At 39.6% G+C, this 13,485-nt stretch overlaps 1 protein-coding gene, 1 non-coding gene and 1 pseudogene across 6 annotated transcripts in view; 1 reads left to right on the plus strand and 2 right to left on the minus strand.

Annotated features, from left to right (window-relative positions):
* PSD3 (pleckstrin and Sec7 domain containing 3) overlaps positions 1-13,485 on the minus strand; it is a 488,844-nt gene that overhangs the window by 103,649 nt on the left and 371,710 nt on the right. For all 5 annotated transcript variants that reach the window (XM_056116950.1, XM_056116951.1, XM_056116952.1 and 2 more), the window contains one exon: positions 12,671-12,864. In XM_056116950.1, the coding sequence (XP_055972925.1) occupies positions 12,671-12,864 (194 nt within the window). The remainder of the gene's footprint in view (positions 1-12,670; positions 12,865-13,485) is intronic.
* On the minus strand, positions 1,928-3,926 carry LOC130026195 (protein Red-like; annotated as a pseudogene).
* On the plus strand, positions 8,496-8,602 carry LOC130026239 (U6 spliceosomal RNA). The gene has a single exon (XR_008792850.1). It is a non-coding gene; the product is annotated as a U6 spliceosomal RNA (small nuclear RNA).

Consider the following 13,485-nt stretch of genomic DNA (forward strand, 5'->3'; position numbering starts at 1 on the left):
TGGTCTCATGTTCTTAAAAAGCAATTAACATTTCAACAAGAAACATCCTAATTTTATGAGGATGTTATTTGACACAATTAGCTTTTTTGATTCACTATCAAGATCCTCTGTTCATTTCCTTAAAATCCCCGTTTTTAAACATTTGTCTCATTGGTCTCTGTGCAGCATAATGGTTCTTCACTTCTACCCCTTAATTTCTTTCATTTGTATTATTATGAGTTCAAGGTGGGCAATAGTTCTATGTGCAAACAACCTACATCTTTAATTTTTGTAATGTGAAAAGCCATCAAAATTCTAGTATTGCTGTAAATTTTTAAAATTTACTTGTGATGATTAGCAAGACGTTTTAGTATTTCCAAATTCGTAATTTTCCTGAATAAAATTTTAAAAACATCATCCTTAACTTTTTCTAAATTTCATATACAATCATGTGTTCTACTGAACTTTAAAATATTTATTATAAGATCATATTTATTATTCAGGGCAACAAAATTAGCATACATTTAATATCATCTAATTAAAATATGAGCTGGAGCGATGGCACAGCGGGTAGGGCATTTGCCTTGCATACGACAGACTTGGCAGACCCGGCTGACCTAGGTTCGATTCCTCCGCTCCTCTCAGAGAGTCCAGCAAGCTACCGAGAGCATCTTTTACGCACGACAAAGCCTGGCAAGCTACCCGTGATGTATGTGATATGCCAAACACAGTAACAAGTGTCACAATGGAGATGTTACTGGGCCTGCTCAAGCAAATAGATGAACAGGAGAACAGCAACAGTGACAATTAAAATAAATGCATGGCAGAGCCTGGCAAGCTACCCGTGGCATATTCGATATGCCAAAAACAGCAATTTCATTCCGCTTACCCTGAAAGAGCCTCCAATAAGGCAGGGTTAGGAAGGATGAGTAAGGAGAGGCTGCTAAAATCTCAGGACTTGGACAAATGGAGAAGTTACTGGTGCCTGCTCGAGCAAATTGATGAACAATGGGATGACATTGATACAATGAATTAAAGTAAATTATCACTATCGTTGAACTATTAAGTACTTCTCACTGGTTGCACAATGCTCCTCCACTTTTAAAGGAACTACTATCCCATATTAATGATTTCTTTATGTGAATGGATTACCACTTAAATGAAATACTTCATGATGACAGAGGTGGGCATTCTCCTGTAATGATCTCATTTCAATTTACTTTACATTTGTGAGATTCATCCATGTTGATATATGAATTTTGGTTTTTTTCCTCTTACACAGTTTTCTATTATCACATATGAAACTTTCCATATTATAAAGAGTGACAAATAGTTTATTTTATTTTGAGATAATATAATGTAATACTGAATAATATCCCTCTGTTAAATTGCAAGCTTTTCTGTGTATATGCACTGAACAAGATTAAAAGTAAAGTAAAAGTAAAGGCCCTCCCGTTGATCATCGATTTGCTCGAGCGGGCCCAGTAATGTCTCCATTGGAGACTTTGTTGTTACTGTGTCTGGCATATCGAATACTCTCGGTAGCTTGCCGGGCTCTCCGAGAGGGGCGGAGGAATCGAACTTGGGTCGGCCATGTTGGCCGCTTGTAAGGCGAACGCCCTACCCGCTGTGCTATCGCTCCAGCCCTTAACTGAGACATATATAAGCAGATTAACTGAGACATATATAAGCAGAAATAGCTTTAATTATATTTATTATTTATTTTTTTGCCTATTTATTTATGTATTTATTTATAGTGAGGGCTACTTCTGGAGGTGTTCAGAGTTCATTAGGGCCACAACCAGCAGTGCTGGGGGAAAAGACAGGCAATGTGAAGATCCCTGTGCCTCCATGCACACCATGTGCCCTGCCACTTGGGCCCAAGGACAACCAATTTTAATGGAGCCAAATAATTATACAATAAAAGTTTATAAACATTCACAAAAAAAAATCTTGCGACTTTTCTGGGAACTGAAGAAAGAGCAAAGGGACACAGATCCTTGGAGAAACTCTTTCTGTATATTAATGGAGATCAGTATTTTGGTCTTTTGACCTCAACCCCATCAGCTTCCATCTTCTTCCTCTTCTCAATGATTGCACTAATCTTCCACTGGTGATCAAGGTCTGCCTTGTCGTTGGTTTCCTTAAAGTGCCTGGTTTTCCGCCCTTCAGACATCTTGATGCCATATTGGAATGCGGCTTTGGGCAAAGCCTCTTTGTTGTTCATATATTCACTGTATTCCTCTTGGGTATCGAAGTCCCATTGGCCTAAGGGCCCCTTCTTGTTACTCTGGTTCATTTTGCTGGGCTGGAGCGATAGCACAGTGGGTAGGGCGTTCGCCTTACAAGCGGCCAACATGGCCGACCCAAGTTCGATTCCTCCGCCCCTCTCGGAGAGCCTGGCAAGCTACCGAGAGTATTCGATATGCCAGACACAGTAACAACAAAGTCTCCAATGGAGACGTTACTGGGCCCGCTCGAGCAAATCGACGATCAACGGGAGGGCCTTTACCTTTTTTTTTACCTTTACCTACCTCCTCATCACTGTCCACAGCCATATCATCAATCATGTCTGGGTAGCATTCGGCATAACTGTTGGACATCCCGAAGAAATCTCCAAGCTGCTTCTTGTCTTCTGGCTTCTTCAGCGATTCAGTGCCTTCCCAGCCAGTGGAACCAGAAAATTTTTCATTGATGGACTTGACAAATCCTTGGCAGATGCAGGTCCTTTGTCAACATCAATGGGCTCATCATCCACTTTTGGCTTCTCGAAGTAGCTGTGTCTCTTTTTCTCCTCCTCTCTCTTGCGGTCCTGCTCCCGTTCTTGCTTCCTTTCCCGTTCCCTTTCCTGCTCTTTGTCCCGGTCTCTGTCCCTTCCACGATCATGCGATCATGCTCCCGTTCTCAGTATCTTTCCTGCTCCTTGTCCCATGGTGTCTTGGTTGTGGAAGGTACATAATCCCCAATGTCTTCAAATATATTCATGTCGGCCTCAGGAGGCCTCTTCTCTTCCAGCTTCCCCTTTATCTTTTTTGAGCTTCTTTTTATGGGTAACCTGCCTCAAGTAGGAAAGAATCTGTGTGAGCTTGCTGATAACAATGCAATTTGTTGTCTGTGTGGTCTGCGCCTGCATGGTCGGGCAATCAGCCTTGCTGCAGGTTAAGAGTGGTGGGGATGTCCATGACTGCATACTCATCATCCAGGTCCACCACATAGGCCATGCGGCTCAGCAGAAAAGCTCATTCCATTCATATGCTTTGCTCTTGAAGAGCATACGTTAAACATTGTGGCCGAAATGTGTTTTAAATTCACTTTTGTTTTCAGGGTCCTCATCTTTCTTGGTTTCCTTCTGGAGATTTTCCATCAGTTCTTCCTCCTCTTTCTCTTTGCTGGTAATCTTAGCTCGTACCTTCTGAAGCAGAGCAAAATCAAAGCCTTTCACCAAATGAGTATGTTCCATGTCACTACCCAAGAACTTGGACTCCTGGATCAACTGTCTTCTTTTCTCTGCATTTGATTTGTCTGCCTCAGCAGTGGGGCCCATGGCCCTGTAATTTGCCTTGGTGCTGATCATCTCAGTTTCCTCATAATCTTTGTTCACACCATCTCTTTGTTCCTTGGCCCGGTCCCAGTACTTCTCTGCTAGCTCTCACTCTCTCTTAATTTCTTGCTGGTGAAGCTTTGCATAATAACTTTTCTTTTTTTCCTCTGTGCAGCTGGATCCTCATCCTCCTTATACTCCCTTGGCATTTCATGATGACGTGATTTAGAGGGCAGTGCAGAGGTAGATGTAGCCCTTGGGGTCATGAGAAGAATTTTGAAATCTTCATTGGTGAGCTTAGAATGGTGGAGGGAGTGAGGATCATCCACATCGTGGCCATCTGGGGCCAAAGGATTGGAAAACGGCTCGCTATCTTGCTCCGGCATTTTGTCTGTGTCCTTTCATCGCCAGCCAGGAACTCAGGAACCAACAACACAGTGGTGACAGAGCTTTCCCAAATATCTTTAATTTTATTGATTATGTCTTCCAAAGGGGTAGACATAATCTATCTGCACTGATATATTCATAAGCAGAAGATTGACCTTTCTAAATGTTTTCAAACATTTACTATTATTCTTTGAAGTCACAGCAAACATGGCTTATGTGTGAAGTGTTATTTCATCATGAAATAACACTCTGAACACATTATTGGTGAGAATAAGTATTCACAAATTTAGTAACCAACTTAGTTCTATAAATATTTTCTTCAAATTATTGTTCATTTCCCTATTGGCTGTTTTCTTCTAATTAAGTTATGTTTTTCTCTTTTTGGGTTTTTGGGTCACACCAGCAGTGCTTGTGGATCATTTGTTATTGGGGATCAAATATGGACTTCAATATTGAAAATATTAACATTAGTCCTAAGAGTTTCTTCCTTAGCTCTAATAAAGTTTTCTTTATCTGTGCATCTTATATAATGTATAATGTTATTAATCCTTTCTTAGTAAACTAATAGCATTTTTCTCAATTTTTGATGTCTTTTAACTTTTTAAAAAAATTATAGTTTAAAGAAAATTTTTCTTCCATTGCAATCATATTGATCAGTTAGTTTTTATTTTCTGAAAGGTTAAGAATTATAAATTTCTGTCAAATTTTTACCTTCCAGGTATATGTAACTAACTTTTATATTGTTGTACTGAGAAGATGAACATATCTGCATATATGTACATAGGAAAATACACACATGTAAATACAGAGGTATGTTTACATATTTATAAGTTTAATATATATGCATGTTGACTACATGCAAGTGTATATATGAAAGCATGCACTCCACTGCACTGTAGCAATGTCCTTCCATTGTTCATCGATTTGCTCGAGCAGGCACCAGTAACATCTCCATTGTGAGTCTTGTTGTTATGGTTTTGGGCATATCAAATATGCCATGGGAAGCTTGCAAGGCTCTGCTGTGCGGGCAGAATACTCTCGGTACCTTGCCAGGCTCTCTGAGAGGGATGGAGGAATTGAACCCGTGTCGGCCACATGCAAGACAAACGCCTTACCCGCTGTGCTATCGCTCCAGCATACATATGTTTAAATACATATATTCTCATCACAATTTACAGAATCATACTTTTTCTAATTATCTTGACTCCTGACTACTGCAGCTTGAAGGCTCTTTTTTAAACTTCATGATCTCATTGGAATTGTCATCTGGAAGGACGACAGCATAGCCTCAAATATACTTCATGCACTCATTTTTAAATATTTTATGCTCATTATCTTTAAACACTTGTATTATAGATCCTAGATTATAATTATTTCGCATATACTGAACTTAAATGGAAGTAGGTTAGGAGAAAGAGTGCATAATATATGTATTTATATAGTCTTAGGTGCTTGAGATATGATTGATTAATGAAGAATATTGGATTATAGTTCTAAACATTTTAGGTTTAACATTGGTTCGTCCTTTCTCCTGCATTTGTCCTCCACCCTTTCTCCTACAGAGCTAGGACTTTGGGATTATCGAGTAATACCCATCAAAATGCTCCAGAAGCACTCCCATTTCCCTAGTATTTATCTTTAACTTTTTCATGCTCTGCTTCCCCTGTTAATCACTCATTTCCCCTAACCAGAACCTTTGTCAAATCAAATTCTTCAGAGAGCTCTGAATTTTTATTTGTAAGTGAAATACTGTTTTTCTCTTTCTCTATGTCCTCTGCATAGTTTACTTGAGAGCAATATCCTTTTCTTATAGACACAGGGAGACGATTAATGCAATGCTTTTGTAACTTGGAAGTTAAATGACTCTGAACACTATTTACTCATGGGCATCTGTCATATTTACTCGACTTAAGCCTCAGTTGCCCTTAGTTCCTAGTACCTCTGAAGCATGGTCCCAATGAAGGGACTGTATGGATCCAGGGCAAGTAGTAAGCTACCCTGTCATCAAAATGGGACAGGCTAAGTGCCATAAAACTTATAATAAGAGCACAGTCATGGAAAAATTCTGTCATAACCCAAAGAGAAGTGACTGTATAAGGACCTACTGGGGTTAGGAAGGACTAATCTAGTCTGAGCACTGTAGTCTGTGATCTATAGGGAAATGTCCCCAGGAGAGCCACCCTATTAACTTAATATATCTCTTATTCTGACCATACAAAATTACTTAACATTATTAAGAAGTTGAATTAAAATGAATGTTTAAATGGTTATGGACAAAGGAAAGGAGAAATATGCCCTTAAATGAAATTCTGCCCTTGAGTGGATCCCCTAGACGAATGAGATCTTAGAAGAAGATTCCCCAAAAGAAACTCTACATATGTTGATTGTGCTATCTGACCTTGGTGTAGTTTCTGTCCTCAACCTGGGACGTTGGGCTCTTGACTAAGACTGTGAGTCTGGGCAGGGACAGAGTAGCATGGGGTAAGTAGGAGATGGGATTGAGGGGCAGTGAGACTGGAATGGGGCTCTCAGTGAAGCTGGGGTAGGAATGTGGGGATAATGGAATAAATGGTGGGTTAGAGATTGGAATAATTGGCGACCAGCCAGTCCTGTTCCCTCCTTCATGCCTCTGCTGGCAGCTGCAGCAGGCAGGGGTGGGGAAGTGGCTCATGGCCACTGAACACATGTGGAGAGAGCCCACATATGTTTTGGGAACACACAGAGAAACATCATTACATGCACCTTAAATTATTATATAGGAAACAAGACAAATACTTCACTTATTTTTCATATGCAGAATTAAGAATAGTCTTGTTGATCTGCTTGTTTTGTCTCTTGTATACTCTATTGGTCTAATTTGAAGATAACAATCTTAGAAAGACTTTACAGCTAGAAAAGTAGTAATTATTATAAACACTTAGGGAATTTCTGGAAACCATAGTCAATCAGAAAATGCCTAACTATATTCTTTTAATACAACTTTCTAAAACAGTGCCATGTTGACCAAGTAAAGGAAATATTCAAATGGCCCTGGAGATTTTTAGTAATCTAAACATTTTCTACACAGTTATAGGTTCTCCTGAAATATAAAAATGAAGAATTTTAATGTTTCCTAAGCATATTTATATACAGGAGCTGCTTTTAAAAAACATGCAACAATTACTTTGACCTAATCCAATCACATTTCATCAGATGCCCTATTAGTCGGCACACAGACTTGACTGGGATGTTTAAGATCTACTTCTTTTGCTGTATATGGGAATGATGACTGGCTTTAAGGAAGGAATATTAAAATACGCAAAAGCATGAAGTACTCAGGACAAAGCTATACTATTTATCTATTAAATACCTAAAATAATTTTTATCATAATTACACAATTGTTATTGTTTAGAGGGTTTCTATTTTGAGCATTCATGCTGTCATTTTCCAGATTTCAACAATTATATACATCAACAGATTGACAAATTAAGAGGTAATATTAAAATTTGGTTTTTATTTAGAAAAATCTAGAAAATGTATTTTATTTCCCAAAATGCTGTCTCAAAATTTACTCTTACTGTTAAGTTTAACAAATCTAGATAGCACAGCGGTAGGGCATTTGCCTTGCATGTGGCCTACCTGGCCGACCCGGATTCGATTCCTCTGCCCCTCTTGGAGAGCCCCGGCAAGCTACTGAGAATATCTCGCCCGCACGGCAAAGCCTGGCAAGCTACCCGTGACATATTTGATATGCCAAACACAGTAACAACAAAATCTCACAATGGAGACGTCACTGGGCCTGCTCGAGGAAACCAATGAGCAACAGGAGGACAGTGCTACAAGTGCTACAGTAAGCACATATACTTGGTTTTGATCATGAATTGTTCTTTAGAGTTGAGTTTATCTTTAAAAGGCCAATCACATAAACACATAACAAAAATAAAAAATCTTCAGCCCTTAAATTCTGAGCAACTAAAGATAAAATTCAAGAGTCCTATATTAAAATATTTAATAATATGCACACTTTTAAAATAAATATTTTAAATCTTGGGTAGGATAAGTGTTCCATTAAAGACAACTTATCCAGGATTTAAACTCTTCACAGAGTTGTGACCCAAATATTCACTTAAGGCTTTTAGTAATATCTATCATCAGAAGATTTATTCATGTTCACATACATGTATAAATGCAATAATGCTCTGACCAAAATAAAACATGATAACTCAAAATAATATATATATATAAAAGAAGGTATCAATATATGTATTTCTAAAGTTATCTAGAGTTGCTATTTCAGACAATTTCATCTTTTTAATTTTTCTTAATAATGATATGTTTCAAAAGACATTAGGCTAAACATAATAAAATACATATCATATTTGCTTACAGTGTCTACCCCCAAAAAAGAAAGGCAGATGCACTTAGAAGCAATTAAGACATTCTGATATTTTCAAAAAGCAGCAGTGTCCAATACAGAGAAAATATGTTTCAAATCAGAAAACCTAACAAAAAGTAGTGAGGAATGTGGCAAAAAGCTGAAAAGGAAACAAATTACTTTCTGGATATGAAGTACTCATCATTTTATAGCTTATTAAGATATTAGATAGAGTGCTTGCTTTGGCAGCACATATACTAAAATTGGTACAATACAGAGAAGATTAGCATGGCCCTTGTGCAAGGATGACATGCAAATTCGTGAAGTGGTCCATATTTTTAGGTTTCTCCCAGGATGGGAGATGCGTGATGAGAGTAGACTATAGACTGAACATGATTGCCACTCAATGTCTCTTTTGCAAACCACAGCAATCAAAAGGAGAGAGCTAACAAAAGGGAATGCCCTGCCCCAAAGGTAGGGTGGGATGGGGGCGGGGATGCGGGGTGGGAGAGATACTGGGATCAGTGGTGGTGGAGAATGGGCACTGGTGGAGGGATGGGTATTCGATCATTGTATAACTGAAACCCAAGCACAAAAATTTGTAAGTCTACAACTGTACCTCATGGTGTTTCACTAATAAAAGTTTTTTTTTTAAAAGATATTAGATCGAGGTCATACAAAAATAGAAATTGCTTTTAATAAGAGGAATCAGCAATGAGCTTAATTTCGCTATGCCAAAAAAGAGTTAACTTCTACAGAAATGACTCCTGTTACAACAACTAGAAAATTGATAATAATGTAGGAATGTTTTCAGATATGGTATAATAAGCAGAACTGAACTTTGAAGATAAACAAATTAAGTGTAGATAACTTCCAAGACAAAGAGCTAACAAAAAATGAAGTGCTCAATTTTAAGAGCTCATACATCAGGGAAGAAAATCATGGCAATACTAGAACAGAGTTCGAGAGTATTCTCCATTTAGCAAAAGAAATGAATAAGCAACAAGAATAAAGACAATTCTGAATCCACTATAATAAAGGAAAAAGACAAACTGGTCAATTTATTAACGTGTGTGTGTGTGTGTGTGTGTGTGTGTGTGTGTTGGGGGGTACTATCTTTTGCAATCATCTGGTACCACCTAGTACTAGTAGTCTTGGTCTGAGGTGTGTCCCCAAATGTCTCAATCAGGTATTGAGCTTCTGCCATCAACCCCTGTGTGTGGGCTTATAGCCTTTACTAGTCTCAGCTTCCCCTTCTCCAGCCCAGTGAACACAGCATTAGTAATACACTTCATTGTTCCTATTGTGCAGAAGTTCTCTGGGAGGTTTCATAAAATTCTTTCTTTCTCTGCAAGGCTCCTTACAGAAGAACTAAATCTTGTTTCTTTTCTGATTGTCTCATGTCACAGCACAGTTCTCTGGTACTGGACCTTTCTCAACCAACTTGACCTTGCCTCATTTAGCATGTGTAACTTTGTGCACTACACATTCTGTACTTTTATAAAGCAGCATTTTATTTTATTTTTAAAAATTTTTATTAGTGAAACACCATGAGGTACAGTTGTAGACTTACAAATTTTTGTGCTTGGGTTTCAGTTATACAATGATCAAACACCCATCCCTCCACCAGTGCCCATTCTCCACCACCACTGATTCCAGTATCCCTCCCACACCCCTATTCCCCTCATCCCACCCTGTCTCTGTGGCAGGGCATTCCCTTTTGTTCTCTCTCTCCTTTTGGTTGCTGTGGTTTGCAAAAGAGGCATTGAGTGGCAGTCATGTTCAGTCTATAGTCTACTTTCCACATGCATCTCCCATAGTGGGAGGATGCTCCCAACACCCTTTATTTGGTGCTCCCTTCTCTATCAAAGCTGCCTTTCCCTCTAGCATGTGCAGCTGGCCTTCAAGCCATGGAGTATACCTCCAGGTACTTTTCTCAACTATTCTTGGGTATTAGTCTCCTATTTTGTTACTTTTATGTTCCCCAGATGAATGCAATCTTTCTATATCTGTCCCCTTCTTTCTGACTCATTTCGCTTAGCATGATACTTTCTATGTAGAACCACTTGTATATAAATTTCATGACTTCTTCTTTTCTAACAGCTACATAGTACTCCATTGTGTAGATGTAGCAAAGTTTCTTTAACCAGTCATCTGTTCTTAGGCACTCAGGTTTTTTCCAGATTCTGGTTATTGTAAATAGTGTAAAGCAGCATTTTGTATTAGTTTTTTTCCCCTGTCACTATCACTGTCATCCCTTTAATCATCAATTACTCAAGCAGTCACCAGTAGTGTTTCCATTTGTCCCAGCCCTGAGAATTTAGCATCATAAATTTTATATTCTCTTTCGGCGGATGCAGCATGCTAGCTGGATGTCCTTGGGCATAACGGTGACGCACTTGGCGGGGAATGCACATAAGTTGGTATCCTCTAAGAGCTCCACCAGGTAGGTCTTGCCCACCTCCTGTTGCACCATGATAGCCGAGCTCTGGAGCACAGGTTGGTCTTGAAGTCCTGCATGATCTCTTGAACCAGCTGCTGGAATGGTATATGGCGATCTTGCGTAGTGCCATGGTGTCAGGCCAATAGCGGTGTGGCTTCTTCATGCTACCTGTGACTGGTGCACCTTTATGGGCCACCTTGGTGACCTGCTGCTTGAGAGGCGTCTTCCCGCCAGTTGATGTGCGGGCCATTTACTTAGGACAAGCCCTCTTATTCTTCCTAATTCAGCTGGAGACTCCTTCAAGTTTAGGGAAATGAGACCCATTTTAGCTACTGTTACTGGCATATTTGGTACATCACGGGTGGCTTGCCAGGCTCTGCTTTGCAGACTGGATACCGTAGATAGCTTGCCAGGCTCTCCGGGGAGAAGATGGAGGCTTCTGGGGAAGTCTCTAATCATTCCTGCAGGTATTCCCAGTCTACAGAATATAAGCTCTTGGACCAACCTGCTGTAACAATTTGTACACTGACAGCATGCACCTCCCTGCATCTCCAGGCAGCACCTGGGGTGTTTGCGGCCTCAGGTTGATCTCCCTGAGATGGAGGGAGTGCACCTGGAGGTTGTTGAAAAGCTGGCAGTGCAAGGCCACATCACATAGGGTCTGTGCCAGGTTGAACATCTGTCCTGAGTCCCAAGTCACTAGGTGGTTGGTGGATAGAGTCCTGCAGTGGACAAGTTATTGCGTGGGTCACTGTCACTGTTTCATGCTCGATGGTGTTGTGACTGGGCCCAGCTGGGGTAGGCGGTGATGCTGCCGCCACCACTGTGGTTTTTTCTCGCCCAGATGACTCCATTCTGTCTTTTTCCTGCAAAGCAGCTGGTGATGTCCAGCAGGAATCATGCGCAGAGTTCCAGCACAGATCACATGTGGAATTCCATGCTCAGCATGCTGAGTTGCGTGTCATCCAGAGTGAGATGGTGAGCTGGGTTTGGGAGAGCTTGAGAGGTTCAACCGGGATAGGCGCCATCTTGCCTCACAAAGTCTTGCCTCACATTCCCTACTAATGTTTTATATAAAGTATTTCAGATATTTATTTTTGATTTAGCAAACAGAAGAAAGCTACCTGATTTATGAAAAGAATAGATACCAGTAGTAAATCTTAGCTTTGAAGAAAGAAATTAGTTAGAAATGGCATTAGGGCAAGAAATAAATATCTGTAAGTAAGAGTGGAAAACTGCTTTATGTTTGAAGTCAATTCCTTTGAGACAGGGTGTATGTATGCACTGGGAACAGAGAGAGAAATATCAGTTGCTTTATCTACCAATAATTCCTTTGCTACGTCAACTGTATCTTATTCCTTGTTGAGGTAAATTTCCTCTTCTCATAGAGTACAACTCTTCTATATATTTTTTCAACCTCAATTCTCTTTACTTACCCACTTTGTCTCTGGAATAGTACTCTATTTATTGAATTTTCTATTTCCTGCAGATTCAATGTTCTACCACCATAAAAGTCTAAGTCCTTGAAGGAATGGATCTCTCATATATTCACTGACATCATTTTTATGGCTACCACATCAGACACTTAGTTCTTTGTTGAAGAAAAGAAGATGGAAAAAAATAATTTCAAAGAAGTTTCTAGGGGCTGGAGTGATAGTACAGTGAGTAGGGCATTTGCTTTGCACACGGCTGACCCAAGTTAAATTCCAAGCATCACACAGCCCCTGAGCACCACCAGGAGTAATTCCTAAGTGCATGATCCAGGGGTAACCCCTATGCATCCCCGGGTGTGACCCAAAGAGAAAAAAAAAGTTTCTATTTCTGAAGTTGTATAGGGTAGAATTTATAAAGCCTCAGAAATACTTCTCTAGATAGACAACATTTACTTCAGTTAAATTCTTCTTATACTTTTGAGTATTAAACAGTGAATTAGGTTTTTTTATAAAAAAATCAAATGATGCTTACTCTTCTTTCCATCCATGTCCGCGTGGATTTTCCTAGCCAAGAACCCACTCTTGTACACAGCAGCATTGGGGTCATGAGGAATGTCCAAGAAGGGGTTGGTTGTACTCCCAATACGAGTGATGGTCTTTGGATGTGTTCCATTAGCCTTCTCATCAGTACCCTCTGTTGGAGATTTTTTTTTCTCTTCATCATCTCTAAAAGGCAGAAAACACAAAAACTGAGCAACTACTGCATGAGCAAAGTTATTTAGTGTAATCAACTTCCAAGTTTTCCAAAGGCCTATTTGTAATAACAACCATAAAAATGAAAACTATCACTTACTAAATGTCTCCTATATGCCAGATATTAATGTCTATGACAATCCTGAGAACTTCCATCAGTATTCTATATCACCAAGAATAAAAGTGACGTATAGGCTAGAGCGATAGTACAGAGGGGAGAGTGTTTGCCTGGCACATGGCCAACTTGGGTTCAATTCCCAGCACCCCATATGGTTCCCCAAGCACTGCCAGGAGTAATTTCTGAGTGCAGAGCTAGGAGTATCCTCTGAGAACTCATAGGTGTGTCCCCCCAAATTAAAAACAGAAAAAAGGTGATTTGGAGAAAGATAAGGAAACACTGGTAGAGGGAAGTTGCCACTGATGACAGGATTGATGCTGCAATACGGGTGCCAAAAACTCAATTATGAATAATTTTGTAAATTATGGTGCTTTAATTTTTTCAGATTTATAATTAGAGGAAGCAATAATGAAGTAGTTATTAATAAAATTTCAGGTCTTTTCAGTCACTTCAGTGCCTTCCTGTTTGTCTCCTTT

The sequence above is a fragment of the Sorex fumeus genome, unplaced genomic scaffold (assembly GCF_029834395.1).
Source record: "Sorex fumeus unplaced genomic scaffold, SorFum_2.1 ptg000033l, whole genome shotgun sequence".
Lineage (NCBI taxonomy): Eukaryota > Metazoa > Chordata > Mammalia > Eulipotyphla > Soricidae > Sorex > Sorex fumeus.